Below are 16,947 nucleotides of genomic sequence, written 5' to 3'. Positions count from 1 at the left end.
AAAATGACAGGATGTGGGGGCCACTTTGATATTTTTATGTAATATTAATTTTGTAAAAAGGCTAACAATGCTTTATATTAAAAAAATATATTTGACAACATTTTGTTTTATTATTAATTAGTATCAACATTTCAGCTTCCTCTCTTTACATTTTGCCCTTTTGGCATATTTCTTTTAGCATTTTTTGGTTTAATTTTATTTCTACAATGTGCTGTGGGCCAATGAATAAACAAGCTACGGCCCCCAAATGGCCCCCTGGCCACACTTTGTTAACAGTTCGTAAACAATATTGAAGCTGTACAACTGCCAAAGTTAGTGAAATGATGAGTGAAATCGTTTTTGTTTTCCTTCTGTGTTGGCTTGGCTGATAAAACAGACGTTAAGGTTCTGTCTTGATATGATGTGAAGCGTGAGAGCAGGAGACAACACTAATGATCATTCTGGCCTTTTCTCTTTGTCTGACCCGAAGTCAATAAAGAAGCAGCGCTTGATATTACACACACACACACACACACACTCACGCACGCACGCAATTTCCTGCCGTCTCGCCCGTCAGTCGCATCGCCGCCTTTCTTTAACGAATGAAATCTAATATTGGCTGTCAGAAGTGAATCTAATGTGATGTGAGGGGTTCCATCGTCCTTGTCAATGTCAAGCTGAGCCGATCTGTCGTCAATACACAATTACACAAATCAATTATCACCTTCCAGTGTGATGTCACACCGCTGGGCTCTGACCAGTCCTTTCCCCCCCCACTTTTTTTAGATGGTAATCCCGTGTGGACCGTATTAAAGTCACCATCAGGGCAGCAGCTGAAGAACGGCAGCCTGTCTCCTCTGCGGTTGGCTGAGCCCTCGCCAGGCCTCAGGGAAAGGAGCCTATCACACGGTGCGGAGGTGAGACGCCACTTTTCTCTTATCATGGCTTTCTTTCTCACCGCACGGTTTTTCCTTCATTTATTAGCATGATTGGCGTGTGAGCGTGAGAACTCGTGTTGGTTTCTTTTCTACTGCTTGTTGCTAAAGATAACATGAATGAATATATTATTAGATATTATGCTAATTTGCTTTGTCATACCCGCGTCCCTAGTGAGGATAAGCGGCATAGAAAATGAACGGATGGATGCTCTGTCTCCTTTAACACAAAGCTAAGATGTTTAGTTCAGCTAGCTTAGCATATGTTGACCCACACGGGATTGATGTGGGCATCTTAAATGTATCAAAATGGCCGCCGTATCCTTCAATGTTTCTGTGTGCAGCCCGCGATGAAGAACGTTTGGACAATCTTTTTATAAACCGTACTTTAACCGTATGTCACATTTTGGTTAGGTTAATTGGCGACTCTAAATTGTCCATAGGTGTGAATGTGAGCGTGAATGGTTGTTTGTCTATATGTGCCCTGTGATTGGCTGTTGACCAGTCCAGGGTGTACACAAGTAGTATACTTTCTAATACACTTCTGCCTTGGAGACTGTCTGTAAGTAATGTGCAACTAGAATTATACGATAACTGTGTGAATTGAGGAATGTGATATTTTAGACAACAGTGTTGTTTAATTGGGACACTAATTATGTCTAGCTTGGTGTCTGTAGCTGCTGCATCAGCCACTGAGTAACTAAATACACGTATCATTTTCAGTCTATTTTAATTCATAAAATGAAGTTTTGGTGTGAAAATATGGCTGCTTGATACATTTCTACACATGGGGATGCGTCCAGAGGTCATGTCATGTTTTAAAAGTGTCTCCTTGTGTACATTCTGATATTTGTTACAAAGGAATTGTAAGGGGCCTGGTTGGTAGCTTGTAGTTCAGTGTGACTTGTTTGTTTTTTTTCCTCTTTGTGACACATTTTTTGATTGATGCAACTTATTGTTCGGAGTGACTACTTATAGTCAGGAAAATAAGGTAAATGAAACAGCGGTTTTCTTCCATTATTACTCCCTTTTTCTGTGCCGTGCCTGTGTTAGCCAGCTTGTACCACAACAAACATGAGCAACCATAAAATATGGGCCTTCAGGAAAAATATACAAGAACCTCCGAATAGTAAATAAACTACACAACTTGACAGTTTTTTGTGTTTATGCCACAAATGGACTTTGAATTGAACAAAAGAACGTGCGGTATATTCAATTAAAATAATTAAAGCCATGGAAGTGATTGAGTGGCATAGTGGAAAAATGAATATTTATGTTGTAAAGCATGTAGATATGCTAAGAAGTTCTATAAATCTCAATGTAAAGCATGTAGATATGCTAAGAAGTTCTATATATCTCAATGTAAAGCATGTAGATATGCTAAGAAGTTCTATATATCTCAATGTAAAGCATGTAGATATGCTAAGAAGGTCTATATATCTCAATGTAAAGCATGTAGATATGCTAAGAAGTTCTATATATCTCAATGTAAAGCATGTAGATATGCTAAGAAGTTCTATATATCTCAATGTAAAGCATGTAGATATGCTAAGAAGTTCTATATATCTCAATGTAAAGCATGTAGATATGCTAAGAAGTTCTATATATCTCAATGTAAAGCATGTAGATATGCTAAGAAGTTCTATATATCTCAATGTAAAGCATGTAGATATGCTAAGAAGGTCTATATATCTCAATGTAAAGCATGTAGATATGCTAAGAAGTTCTATATATCTCAATGTAAAGCATGTAGATATGCTAAGAAGTTCTATATATCTCAATGTAAAGCATGTAGATATGCTAAGAAGTTCTATATATCTCAATGTAAAGCATGTAGATATGCTAAGAAGTTCTATATATCTCAATGTAAAGCATGTAGATATGCTAAGAAGTTCTATATATCTCAATGTAAAGCATGTAGATATGCTAAGAAGTTCTATATATCTCAATGTAAAGCATGTAGATATGCTAAGAAGGTCTAATATCTCAATGTAAAGCATGTAGATATGCTAAGTTTTATAAATCTCAATGTAAAGCATGTAGATATGCTAAGAAGGTCTAATATCTCAAGAAAAACTGCGTCTCAGCTTTGCATTTTTTTTTCCTTCCAAAAATCTAAATATTTTAGCTTTCTTTTTTAGTAACTGGAAATGTTCTTTTCGTAATATTAAGGCATTATTCCCACATTATAACTTTTCCAACATTTCCAACTTTATTTTGTATTATTTGTTTCTCATAATATTACGATTATTTTAATTGTTTTAAACAGCCAGATTTAAATTGGTACAAAATAATTACATTATTATTATTTTTTTAAAAAATGACATTATTTTTCCTCAAAATATTCTGAGTTTATTCTTATAAAATTGCTACTTTTGTCATTAAAATACAACTTTTTCCCTCTTAATATTTTGACTTTCTTCTTGTAAAATTACAGCTGATTTTTCCATTTCTGCTGTTTTTTTTAAATTTTCTAACTATTTCAACTTTGCTCAGGTAAATTTTCTTCTCGTAATTATGACTTATAATAATATACAATATTTAATAATATTATGTATAATATAATATTATATTATTAATATAATGTTAGTATGCTGTTATATTATATTATTTATTAATAATATTTGACTTTATTCTCGTAACATAACTTTTTCCGCAACCTAATTTTATAAAAATTACAACAGTATTTCTTGTTTTATTTCACATAATGTTACAATCTTTTTTTTTTTTTTATATTCCAACTTTAACCTACTAAGATGACGTTGTTTTTCCTCTAATATTAGGACGTTATTCTCGTAAAAATACTACTTCTTCCTGTTAGATTACCTTTTGCTCGTAATATTTGGATTTTATTCTTGTAAAATTGCTGATTTAAAAAAAAAAAAAATTTTTTTTTTTAGCTTTCTTGTTAAATGATATTTTTATATGTGCCATGGGCCGTAGATGGCCCCCGGGCCGCACTTTGGACACCCCCGATGGCGTGTCAGAAACGATCACAGTAAGAGAATAAAAGGGAACGTGCGCTGGGGTGGGGTGCGGTGGAGTGGGGTGGGTCGTGTGAATGGACGTGAAAGACGGAGCAGGCGGGGTGGTTGGAGATGATGATGTAACGAGGGAGCAGGAGTGAGGAGAGGGAAGGAAAGGAGGGTGAATGAAGGCAACAATAACAAGGAAAAGATGACGTGTTCCATCCAGCACAGGAGGAGGAAAACAAGATGGATGAATCAAAGAGAATTGGAGTTGAAAAGGATTCAGGGAGTGGATGACATGAAATATGAATGAGTTGGAGACAACCATTGATGTGAAATGAAGCAACAATATGTGCCATATACAATAGGGGAATGAGGATATGATATGATTTTGGAAGGTTAATGAACAGGATAGAACTTTAATGGTAGATGTACTATGTTATATATTTAGTATTTTTTCCCCATTAGGACACTTTCTGTTAAATCTACCATCAAATTCTTGCCTGTTCATGTTTTTGTAAGGAGGATAAATCACCGAATAGTGCCACAATAAAATGATTAGACATTCTTCCACATCTTATTATCTTATCTAAACTAGAGCCCGGCCGATGTGGGATTTTTTGGGGGCCGATGCTGATATCGGGGGCTGAAAAAAGCTGATATATCGGCCGATAAATGAAATAAGATCATTGATATACACAGGATGTGTATGAACTGTACATGAACATATGTTCTTGTAATACCCAAAATATGATTCAACACAAAGAAGCAGAAGACTACTGCATGAACATTAGGAAGTTAAATTAGTAAGACTGTCAACATACGGACATGCCTCTGTGTGATTTACGTTTAGGTGTTGCCACAAATGTGTCGTGTCCTTTGCTTTTCTGGCGCTGGAGACTTGGCTAACTTGCACACTGCACATGTTGTGTCTAACGCAACGACTGCTGAGTCTTTAGTCAAGCGGCTCCACACCTTGCTCTTTCCTTCTGCCTGTGAAATGAAAACGCATACATTTCGTGCGTTTTGGTAATTAGCATAGTACTTGATACTACAGTGGAGCATTTTAATACGAGGGACTAAACGTGCAGTATGTCCAATTACACCTAAATACATTACTTGGAACAGTCAACAAAGTTGTGTGAGCACACAAACGGAGGAAAACAATGTCTCCATAGTCCAAAATCACAAGTAAACGTGCACGCAATGCCTGCGTTTGGTTATGTCGACAACTGCTTATGTCTGCGTCAGTCAGCCATTGTCATTTTAGAGTCATTTTTCCCCCCAAACGCTGTTCACTACTCAGCACGTAATGAATGGACCACAAACATACAGCATATAAATATTTGTAAACTGTGGAAATGTCCAATATTTAAAAAAAAAAACATGAACCTAAAATCAAGTTCACAGCTTGTTTTCACCACAGTGGCTTCAAAGTAGAGTGCTATTCACCAGTAGGGGGAGCCCACAGGCAAAAGACACTTCTTCCTTACTGTTGCTTTAGGCAAGCTGTTATTCACGCCCCGAAATCACACCCAGTGGAGAGGAAGAGGAAGAGGAAGAGGGCATGAAGGGATGTCAGGAGACGATGCACGTGGGAGGGCAGAAGTGAGGAAGAGGAGGTTGAAGTAACATCCATGAAGGGGAAACACAGCGAAGGGATGATGGGACGCAGTAGGCTGAGACGTCACTGGGACTTACCCTGAGACTGCCCGCCTCCTTGTTTTGGGTGGGCGGTGGGCAGAGAAGCTGCTCACTACCACAGAAGACCTGAAGATGTGTGGTTATGGCTGCTTTTCTTTTCTTTTTTCAAACACAACTTTCTTTGTGCCCTGCTAGTGGGGTTGTGTAGCCCTTTTTGGAAATGAAATCCACTTGTATGCAGGTCAAGCCTTCGGCTGCACAGCAAGGCGGCGTGAGTGTTTGCAACATTGTTTTCGTGTGTGTGTGTGCGTGCTTCACTTCTTTGTATGTGTAACAGTGTCTTGATGGTTTTTATGTTTCATACATCGGGCGGGTGGTGTAGTTTCAGCCTGGAGGCGTAACTCTTAATGCATGAAGCTTGTTTATCAGTACTTGTCATCTGAAACAGGAAGTTTACAATCACCACTCAGGCTTCTTGTTGACGTGACAATCGTACGGTGGCTGTGGCTGAGTTGCAGCATTGTTTGGATAAAGAAATGTACGAGGCTGTTAATGAACGCAGTCTATTATTCATTAAAAAAAAAGCATATTTAAGCATAAAAATCACTAAATGAACGAAAATACAAATAAAGGCATTCAGAAGTGTAGTGCAATACTGTAGCTGTGATCTGTTGTGTGCCTTTAAGAGGCGGGGCCTAGGAAGTGACGTGTGTGGCATCCGCTCGCTAGAGTTGACTGCTGAGTGTTAGCATGGTTAGCAGTGTGGCAAGTGCGAGTTGTCACGACGCGATCCGTTCCGGAAACGACGTCGGTTCTACAACATGTGCGGAACGCGTCTACATCCGGTCGGCCTATTTTTCGGCAGACCCGTGTTAGGTATGTGTAATCCACGTCATCCGTCGATCTATTTTACGGCAGTTACAGATTGTAAACATCAGGCAACACGATTTCGATTATGCACATGCAATGTACCATATTTTCCAGACTGTAAGTAGCACCCGTCAAAGAAGAAAAAAACATATAAGTCGCATTTTTGGGGGGAAATTTATAAAATCAGAGACCAAGAAAGGGAAGTTATTGTAATAATAAAATGAAGAACAACAGGCTAAATCGGCGTCTGTTAACGTAACGTGAATAGGTGGTATGTTAACGTAACATATTAACAGTTATTCAGATAACTATAGCCTAACCAACATAACGTAACTAGTTAACTTGCAGTTTGTAATCTTGTAATCGGGTTTTCTTTTTGGGGGCACTTTTAACTACAAGTTAACTATAAGTAATGTTTACATTGTACATTTTCAGTGGTACAGGAGTGATAGGAGTACCAGATGCTGGCACACAAGCCTAGAGCGCCCTCTCGTGGCTGTCGGTGTGAAAAAAAAAAACATATATAAGTCGCTCCGGAGTATAAGTCACAGGACCAGCCAAACCATGAAACAAAGTGCGACTTATAGTCTGGAAAATATGGTATTTACTCCCCAATTCGCCAATTTGGAGAAATTAAAACTAATATCTATATCTATATCTAATATCATACCCATGGTGCAAGTGGATAAATCATATAAAATTTAATAATGCTAAAAAAAAGCGTATTTAGAAGGTCATAAACAGGTTTTAACAACAAATGTTCAGGTTATAAAGAAGGAATCTTACTTGCCAATGAACTGCAATAAAGGAGGGATTCCGATACAGTGGAAGCGCTAATTGTTGAGGGATGTTGGTCAAGCTCTTTGTGCATAGGAGCAGCATTTCCCATAGGGAGTAGTACAATTAATACAATTCATCTGTTCCAAATTTAATATACAAAACCTTTTTTAATTTTAGTAACAGTTTTTTTTCTGGTTTTGTATGTTACAGTGGAACCTTGGTTAATGTACGTACTGGTTAGCGTCTTTTTCGGTTAATGTCAAAAATGTACGCCAAAATTTTGCCTGGGTTTGTCAATGGCAAATATGACGCGCGTCTTGTGTTATCACTGCACGATTCCATCTGTGTTCTTAATGTATTTTTATCACTAAACATCCTTGTTAGCAGCCTATTAGCTTGCTAAGACATGGAAACAGGAAGTGGAAGTTTTGCTAACAGTGACGCCACAAGTCTCACAAATGTTAACACAAAACACGTTTTTATAATTTAAAATTGTGCAATTATAGTTTTACATGGAGAAAACAGTTTGAAATGCATATAAATGATAAATGAAAGGGATAAATGAACATTTTAGGTTATTTTTACCTTGACAGGAGACCTGTTTGTTGACAAAGACACCACCTGTGTGTTGTTGTCGTGTTGCAGGAGTGCACTTTGGTTCCTTTGTGGGTTGTTTTGCAGTCACTGCTGGAGTATTGGAGCTAAATAAGATGACTGAAACACCTCAGTTCAGTGCAAACTGCATCCACAATGAACATCCTGTTAAATGAATCCCTCTCAGAGTCCTGGCTCATGATGAGATTATGCAAGATATGTGTAATATGTTCAGGACATTAGTAAGCATGTTTGAGTTATAATATGAGCAATAATCATTCTCTCCATTCAAATTCTGCGCTGACAACACTTTATTGTAGTGTCACTGAAGGGCTCCAGCAGAAGTGCTCTGACCTCCTCAACAGCAATTTCCTGTCGCAGTCAAGAGCCTTTTCAATTAATTAAAACCACTGACATCATAACAGACTTCTACCAGCTTCCTCCTCCCAAACCCTCCTCAGGTCTATAAATAAAACTCCCAAGCAGCTCATGGGACTCCCGCACACGTGCGCCCGTGCCTTTCGTGCCGACGTGAGTGACGTGGCTTTTGCCACGCGCGCACAGAATGAAATATTCAGGTAAGGCACAGGCACTCGCCTCTGCACGCTTCCACCTCCCTGCACTTACATGCTATTAAGCAGCAAGGGAATTTCAGATTGCAGATTTTTTTTTTTTTGTCTTCATTTCCAGCAGCATTGTCATTAAAATAAGATCTCTTACGGCACAAAGCGAGCAGTGGAGGGTAAGCAGCAGTGAGGTAAAGTGGGAGCAGAGAGTTTTTGTGGCCCACAGGCTAGAGAGCACTTTGTGCATTATACATTAGCCTCTCTCTTTTTCTTCCTCGCCTCTGCCAGGCTACTGCAGGAGATATCAAAAGCAGCTGCACTGTAACCATCTTCAGATGAACGCAGCTGGGAAACCCAACAAAGCACACATCTTCATCGGGCTTTGACCCGCCATGTCTGTCAAGGCTGAAGGAAAACAAGATACTCAAAGCAGCGTATTTGCGTTCTACTACGAGATGCTGAAAGTGGCTTGTGGATGACTAAGCTGTAGTGAAAGGTGCTCTGGGTTCGTTATTGATTGGCTTCTCTTGGTTCGAGAAACGATACATGCCCATTGGGTAGAAAGCTATCAAACGGCCATACTGGATTTTAACAACAAAATCAATTTTTCCGACACAGTGGAACCTGTCTATGTCGACATTAGGCCTGGGCGATATATCGATTTTTATCGATTACCATATTTATCGGCGTGTAAGGCGCACTTTTGTCATAGTTTGGGTGGTCCTGCGACTTATATAACATGTGGCGGCAGTTGGTTTCTTGGCGACACCTAGTGGCCGTAATAATTCATTAGTTGAGCTTGTGACGCAGCAACGCACACAAATTGTCAGTTGGCGATGGACATGATAGCTAATATGACAGCTTTCAGTCGGCAAATACGACTTATGATGCATACTGCCACCTACTGTACGCCGTTGGAACGACAAGCTCCGTTCACAGACAGTCCCAATCTATTTGTGGCGGTCTGCAAAATAAATGAAGATACGTATGGGAAACACTGATCTTGACTGCAGTCTTTCTTCCGGTGGCTAACAAGCTAAAAACGAAATTAAAAGGGTGTGTGAGACGGGAAAGTGAGTGTCTGGTGTTAAAAACTTTCCACGATGTTACCAAAATGGTCTGATTTTGTTTTGATGTGGACAGAACCAAGCAGGACTGGCAGACATCAGCCCCAGCCAGGAGGTGACAGACACAGAGGACAACGAGGAGGAGGACCTGGGGGTCCTGGACGACCAGAGGAGCGTCATTCTCCACTTGCTCTCCCAGCTCAAACTGGGCATGGATCTCACACGGGTGAGGCTCTGCAGCACTGACCTTTAAATGTACTTGAAGAGCAAGTCACCTTTTGTCTGCTTTGGAAAATACCAATTCAGGAAGGGTTTAATGTTAATTTGGGGATTTTCCTTTTCCAAGGTGGTGCTGCCTACTTTTATTCTGGAAAAGCGCTCACTGCTGGAGATGTACGCCAACTTCATGGCCCATCCGGACTTGTTCCTGTCAATCACAGCTGGCGCTACGGCTGAGGAACGCATAGTCCGCTTTGTGGAGTACTACTTGACCTCCTTCCATGAAGGGCGGAAGGGGGCTGTTGCCAAGAAACCCTATAACCCCGTGCTGGGGGAGACCTTCCACTGCTCCTGGGAAGTCCCTCGCGACAAAGTCAAAGCAAACCAGGGGTCAGCCCGGGAGCTGGGCAGGGGCCCCAACAATGCACAAGAGGCCGGAGACACACCAGAAGTCGGATACAGAGTCCGCTTTGTTGCCGAGCAGGTGTCCCATCATCCACCAGTTTCAGCTTTTTACTGCGAGTGCTGGGAGAGGAGGGTGTGTGTCAACGCCCACGTGTGGACCAAGAGCAAGTTCATGGGCATGTCTATAGGGGTGTCCATGGTTGGAGAAGGTGAGTCATTCCTGACCAGTACTTTCCACTCGGAATGGAATGTAGCCTTTGCTTCACTGAAACACACTGAAAGTGTCCAACGTGCGGCCCGCAGCTCGTATTTATCAAAGTTCAACATGGTCTGCGTTAGAACATTACACAGAAAGCTAACAACAACACATCTGCCCACCAACAACCTGTTCGGTACAGTATAGCCTCTTCATGATTTCCTGTCATTTGCACACTGGTGGCGCGTATTACAAACACTCCAGGGGATGCTACTGAGCGAGGGCTTGTGTTTGGGAACACTAAACTGTAGTAGATCGGTTCTGGACCGACCAGCAATTACCGTAAATTGTGGAGTATAAGCCGCACTGATGTGTAAATCGCACCCACGGAAATTAGGGGGAAAACCAGATGCATACAGTATATCAACTGCACCGGTGTGTACGCCACACGTCTCCACGTCATAAAATAGCATACTTTGGCACACACAAGTCCGTGAGGACCAGGCATCTCTTTGACAAGAGCCAATCATGAGCTATGAAAAAAAACTCACGATAAGCTTGTCAACCCATTACAAATTGCAGGAGGTCATTACTCAACATAAGTCTGACTCACGGTGTCATCTTACAAACATTAACATATCACACAGTGACCTAACACTCGAGGTATACAAACATGTACCAATACGAGTTTTCAATGGAAAAAAACCACAACATTTTAAAGTTTTCCCATAATGCATTTCGTTTGAGCAAAGCATTTCACGGAGGACAATCAACATAGAAAATGGTGGATGGCACTGCAATGCTGCCTCTGTTCACTAGAGAGAACCAGAGGACCCAGCGCCCAAAGGGAGGCTGACATCATTGCGGCGCCCCAATGAATGTGATGCATTATGGGTAAACTTTAAAACAGCATTTTTCCCCCCATTTCTAACTTGTATTGGCACATGTTTTGTATATTTCTGAGGTATACCTTTTGGGTATTAAGTTGCTGTGTGATGAGTTTAGTGTTAATAAGATGGTACCGTGAGTCAGACTGTTGTGTTGTTCTACGTTACAGTATATATAACTGAGATTGACAACCTTGTGAGTGCACTGATTGGCTCCTGCCAAAGAAAGAGCTACAGTTTCCTCACTGACTCATGAGCCGCACAGAATTTAAACAATTCGTAGTAGTTCTTAAGTAAAGGAGATTAGAATTTAGCCATAAATTAGCCACACCGCTGTATAAGCCGCAGGGTTCAAAGTTTAAGAAAAAAGTAGCGGCGAACACAACAGAATTTACGGTAACTCGCCAAGGCCACAATGCAAAGGTGTGGTGATCCCCCAAGGTGATTCAGATTTTGAAACACTTAGTTGTACAGGTGTAAAAAGAAGTTAACTAGGCATGTCTTGGACTAACGGGTTTCATAGTGGAATCTGATTAGATTTGATCCTTTCTCCACCTCAAAGAAACAAGCTAAATCACTCAGATAAACAAACATGGTAGGTGTGCAGCCACGGCACCTTCATTTATTTAGTGACACAGAAAGCAAGACAAAACCGAACACGGGCGCTGTCGGCACACATAGAATAGGAACAACATGGCTTGAAAAACAACTTGCCAAAACTCTCAATTAGCAGCCTCATTGCTTGCCTTAAAATTGACTGTTAGGATATAAAATGAAGTTGGCGCAACAGCCTTGCCTGTTTTGAAATGATATTCTATGGTGATGCGATGATGGTGGTGGTTGTCGTGTCATGTAAGAAGTTTCTGCAGTCATCTTTAACCTTTCCAAAACACTTCCACACTTTGGATGCTTTTTGTAGTCGTCGTTATGAGCCAATAAGCTCGCGCTCGACTCGGCTGCTTTGGATTGTGCCAGTGATTTTCTGAATGCGTGTATACGTCTTCTGTTACACACACGTCATTTTCAATTCTTCCCGAACACAAATGAGGCCGTTTTTGTATGAAAATAGGCTGTTTGTAACATTGTTCACCTTCCTTCTGCCAGGCGTGCTGTCTCTCCTGGAGCACGAGGAGGAGTACGTCTTCTCACTGCCGTCCGCCTACGCCCGCTCCATCCTGACTGTGCCCTGGGTGGAACTGGGAGGCAAAGTCTCCATCAACTGCGCCAAGAGCGGCTACTCGGCCGCCGTCACCTTCCACACCAAACCTTTCTACGGCGGCAAAGTACACAGGTGAGTGTGTCCGTACGCCGCATCAGTCAGTCATCTTGGTGCGTCTTAAGGTGGGACGTTTTTTAGAGAACCGACTCTTTTGGCTCGGCTCATTAAAAAGAGTTGGCTCTTTCAAGATCCAAACAGTAGCCTGGGTTATTACGTTGTTATTGTGCGTGTTTTGAGATCACGTCTGGTGCTTGGATAGGCTCCAGCGGCACAGTAGATGATGGAAATTTCTAAATAAATGCGACTTATCTTTTTCCCCCTTCATGACACATTTTCACTGCTGCGACTTATTAGTCTGGAAAATCAAGCAAGTGAACGTTTCACTAAAAACAAAAAAACTGTCTGCTCACATCAGAGTAACAGCAGAGGTGAAACACAACCCGACCAACACCATCGTGTGTAAAGCCCAGGGTGAGTGGAACGGTACGTTGGAGTTCACCTACAGCAGCGGGGAGACCAAAGTCATCGACACCAACAAACTTGCAGTCACCAGGAAGAAGATGCGTCCGCTGGAGAAACAGGGACGCACCGAGTCCAGGTAGAAAAGTGAAGCTGTTGTCCACTTCTGCTCAGACGTTGACACACACTCATGGTCTTATTCCGTTCATTCTGGTTCAATTTATGATGGGTTTCTCATGTACACTCATGCTGAAATACACGGTAGGAATGGGGAATGTTTACGTTGTATAATCATCCCTGCAAAAAGAACGGCTTTCTGTGAGTGTGTGGGAATGTCGGAGCTGCAAATGTGGATGCTTGGAGGCCTTTGGATGAAACTGGATTTGTGTTTTTGGAGGCGGTTATGGCAACATGTGACCAAAGCCCTGAAAGATGGCAACATGGATGAGGCGACAGAGTACAAGCATCAACTGGAGGAGCACCAGAGGCAAGAGGAGAGGCAGAGGGCTGCTGAAAACAAAGCCTGGACGCCAAAGTACTTCACTAAGGAGGTAATACTCATACATGCTTCCCATTACGTTACCACTCAAGGGTGTGGACGACCAAAGGTAACCAACGTGTTGACTGTACGGCGGCTGAGCGGCAACGTCCATAAGACACGTGCAAAAGCTCCAAATTAAGTTACATTTAAAAAAAAAATCCTTTATCTGCATTTTTATGTTATGCATTTTATAGATTTTATTTTATATATATTTAATATTTCAAATATGAGATTTTGTTTTTTTCCATGTGTGATTTTGTATGATCATGTTGTCGCTGATCCCCTTTGAGCGTCACGCATAGGTGAAAGAACGCCTAGGAATACGCACCCTAGTTTTTCTATAAAATGGCAGTTTGTAAAGAAACACGCGCACGCACATTTCACCCCTGTGGACGCAACTTTTTTCGTTCGCAGCAACCTTTAAACACGGACTCCAACGTATTTATTCTAAAGTTACGGGTTTCAAACGGAGTGGGGAAGATGGACAATGAAGCTTGAAATGTACCACTTCCACACAGATTGGGAGAAGAACCTTTCCCCCCCCACTCTATCATGGCAGTGGTTAAGATGATACTTATACAGTAATGCAACTCATTTATGGTTATGTTCTAATCTGGTGAAATCTACTTTACTTCGGAACTTCTACTAATCGTTTAAATACTGTGCTGCTCGCAAGTCCGTGAGGAAACGTTAGCTCTTTCTTTGGCAGGAGCCAATCACGAGCTATCAGTGCACTCATGACGAGTTTGTCAACCTATTGGAAATCGCAGGTGGTCATTACTCAGTACAACAGTCTGACACATGGTGCAGTGCTGCTTCCGTCCACTAGAGGGAGCCAGGAGCCCACATCATTGCAGCGCCCCAGCAACAATAACAACTAAAATGCATTTTGGGATTAAGTTATTATTTTAAACTTGTATTGGTACATGTTTGTATATTTCTTACATAGCTTTTGATAAGATGACATCGTGAGTCAGATTGTTATATTAAGTAATGAATTCCTGCCATTTCCAATGGGTTAAGTTCGTCACAAGTTTTTTCATCACTCGTGATGAGCTCCTGGGGGGGGGGCAGTTGAGAGACATCATGTCTCCGACGTGTCCTGGGTCTTCCTTGTGATTGGTTGTGGATTCTTCCCAATCGTACATGACCGTTAGCGTATTGTTGCTAAATGTATGCAATGTGTTGTGCAGGGCGATGGTTGGATCTACAACAAGCCTCTGTGGAAGTCAACCTGACACACGCACGCTTTGCTTCTCATGGACACTAGCAGAGACACCCAACCCCTCTTCCCCTCAGGATGGCTCAGGAGGTCCAAAATGGGTAGCAGCAACTTTTAACCTGGAGCTGTGGACTCCCGATGTCGCCATTGAGACAAACAGGAAACAAGCAACGGTGCCAAAGGGAATGTGGACAAAAACATTTTGTATACTGTTGATATTAGACTATTAGAGTTCTTCTATTTTTCACTTTCTGTGCCAAGGCCTTTTTGCACACTCACCATCATCAAGTCTGTTTTGACATGAAATTCATTGTCTTACCAAATGTTTTCGTTTGTCTGATCATCCCAACGCCATTCACCCCCACACCACAAGTCCTTTATAAACACTTTGACCAGGAGAAGAAATGTACAATTTTATACCTAGCGATTTTTCGATCAGGGTGCTCACTCATTACTTGTAAGATCACGTCATAGTGTTTGAAAAATGACCAATACAAAATGTGGACATTAAATAGGAATAACATTGACTTCAATCCTAACAGAAGAACCTGATTGTGTGTGCACTGAATGTATACCTCCCTTGTTATATACTCTGTGTGCTTTTTCCTCTTGTATTTATAGTTTAGCATCCATAAAGGCTGTCCTCTCTATCTTGTGTCTTACATTGTATCTTACATTGAACATATGTTATAACTAGAGATGTCCGATATTGATGCCGATGCCCGTAACTTCACGTATCTCCTGTCGTGGAATTAACGCATATCTGTTGTGAAGCTAATAGATACAGCTTCAGCAAATACGTAGCTTCTCGAGGTGGCAGAAAACAACATTGTAAAACATCTGAGAAACACTTGCTATTAGGCTTAGGCTGTGACATTTGTTTTAAAAGTCAGCGTATCCATTTACATTACATTTACACAAAATGGATGGCTGGAATAGAAGGAGCGAGCTACTTTGCTACTAGCCATCCACAGGTGTTTACACGCTTGAGACGCGGTTTGATGAGGTCAAAATACGTGAGCCCATAGGCCAATATACAGCATTATGTTTATTATCAGCTTTCATTATAGGGAAAAATCCCGATGTTACATTTTTATGCCGATATTATCAGACATCCCTAGTTATATACTGTATATATTTTTTTTAAACCTTGATAAAAGCACTGTCCATGAATTTAAATAGCCAAAAAAATGTAGTCTCGTTTATTGATAAACTGATAAATTTACACAAGCTAGGCCACGGGTGTCCAAACATCAAGTATACAAAATTTGAGCGCAAGCAGGGGCCACTTTGATACATTTTGTACATCAACGATGCTAAAAGCAATCCAGTGTAGGTCAGTGCTTATCCTCATCCTTTGTGTTCAATCAAGGAGGTGGTAAATCAAATCAGTTATATTTTTATTAAGTATTTAAAAGTACGATATTTAATAATATACCTCAATTGTAATTATTTTATTTTTTAAATACGCTGATGGTCAATATAAAAATAAATAATAAAAAAACTAGTTGTGGTCCGAATATGGCCCCTGGGCCGCACTTTGGACACCCTTGGCTAAACATGAGAGCTACATTTTGTGATTTCAACTTAATCCAATTTATTTATTTTTTGGTAGGAATCAAGTCAAAACTACTTTTTATGAGCAAAATGCTGAGCTAAAATCAAAATATTATAGGAATAATACTGTAATATTACACCAACAACGCCGTAGTTTCTTGTTGTCTCGGAATAAAATTGTAATTTTGTCATCAACAGTAAGGCAAATTAAAAGGAAAAAAACTCTAAATATTAGAAGAATTAAGTAAAAATATTTTTAGAATATGCTGGGGGCCAACAAAAAACAAGCTGCAGACCAGAAATGAACCTTAGGCCATACTTTGGACACCCCTGCCAAAAGGTGTGCATGTTGTAATTTATTTAGGGAAAAAAAGGGTCTTTTTACAATTTTACAAGTAAAAAGCTGCATTAAAGTTAAAATATTCAAATAATGCATTTTGCAGGAATACAGTTTTACATTTTGGAGAATTAATTATTTTATTTTTAAAAAAAGGAAAAAAAAATCTAAACATTAGGGGAATTATGTCAAAACTTTTTTTTTTTTTTTTTTTTTTTTTTTAATATGCCAGGGGCCAATAAACAAGCTGGGATCAGAAAATGACCCTTTGGCTGTACTTTGGCAACCCCTTCCTAAAAGGTGAGTACCAAATTTGATGGCAGTATCGAGTCGGTGTGGAGTTACTCCACTTTAGCGGGTCTCGGGTCAAAGTGTTGCAAGAAAAATCAAAATATTCAAGAATACTGTTGGACTATTATGAGAATGAAGCGTCATAATTAAGTTATTTTACAAACAAAGGTAATATTTCTACAGAAAAAAAATGAGGAATTAATCAAAATG

General features: G+C 40.4%; 1 protein-coding gene across 5 annotated transcripts in view; it reads left to right on the top strand.

The window, feature by feature from the left end:
- Window positions 1-15,202, top strand: part of LOC129173420 (oxysterol-binding protein-related protein 10) — a 70,962-nt gene extending 55,760 nt beyond the window's left edge. For all 5 annotated transcript variants that reach the window (XM_054764320.1, XM_054764321.1, XM_054764319.1 and 2 more), the window contains 7 exons: window positions 766-896; window positions 9,481-9,630; window positions 9,751-10,237; window positions 12,216-12,402; window positions 12,746-12,928; window positions 13,187-13,340; window positions 14,524-15,202. In XM_054764320.1, the coding sequence (XP_054620295.1) occupies window positions 766-896; window positions 9,481-9,630; window positions 9,751-10,237; window positions 12,216-12,402; window positions 12,746-12,928; window positions 13,187-13,340; window positions 14,524-14,568 (1,337 nt within the window). In that variant the 3' untranslated portion in view covers window positions 14,569-15,202. The remainder of the gene's footprint in view (window positions 1-765; window positions 897-9,480; window positions 9,631-9,750; window positions 10,238-12,215; window positions 12,403-12,745; window positions 12,929-13,186; window positions 13,341-14,523) is intronic.
- The last annotated feature ends 1,745 nt before the right edge of the window (window positions 15,203-16,947 follow it).

Source organism: Dunckerocampus dactyliophorus, chromosome 20, assembly GCF_027744805.1.
Source record: "Dunckerocampus dactyliophorus isolate RoL2022-P2 chromosome 20, RoL_Ddac_1.1, whole genome shotgun sequence".
Taxonomy (NCBI): Eukaryota; Metazoa; Chordata; class Actinopteri; order Syngnathiformes; family Syngnathidae; genus Dunckerocampus; species Dunckerocampus dactyliophorus.
Note: the sequence above shows the minus strand (reverse complement) of the source record. Positions and strands in the feature narration are given on the sequence as shown.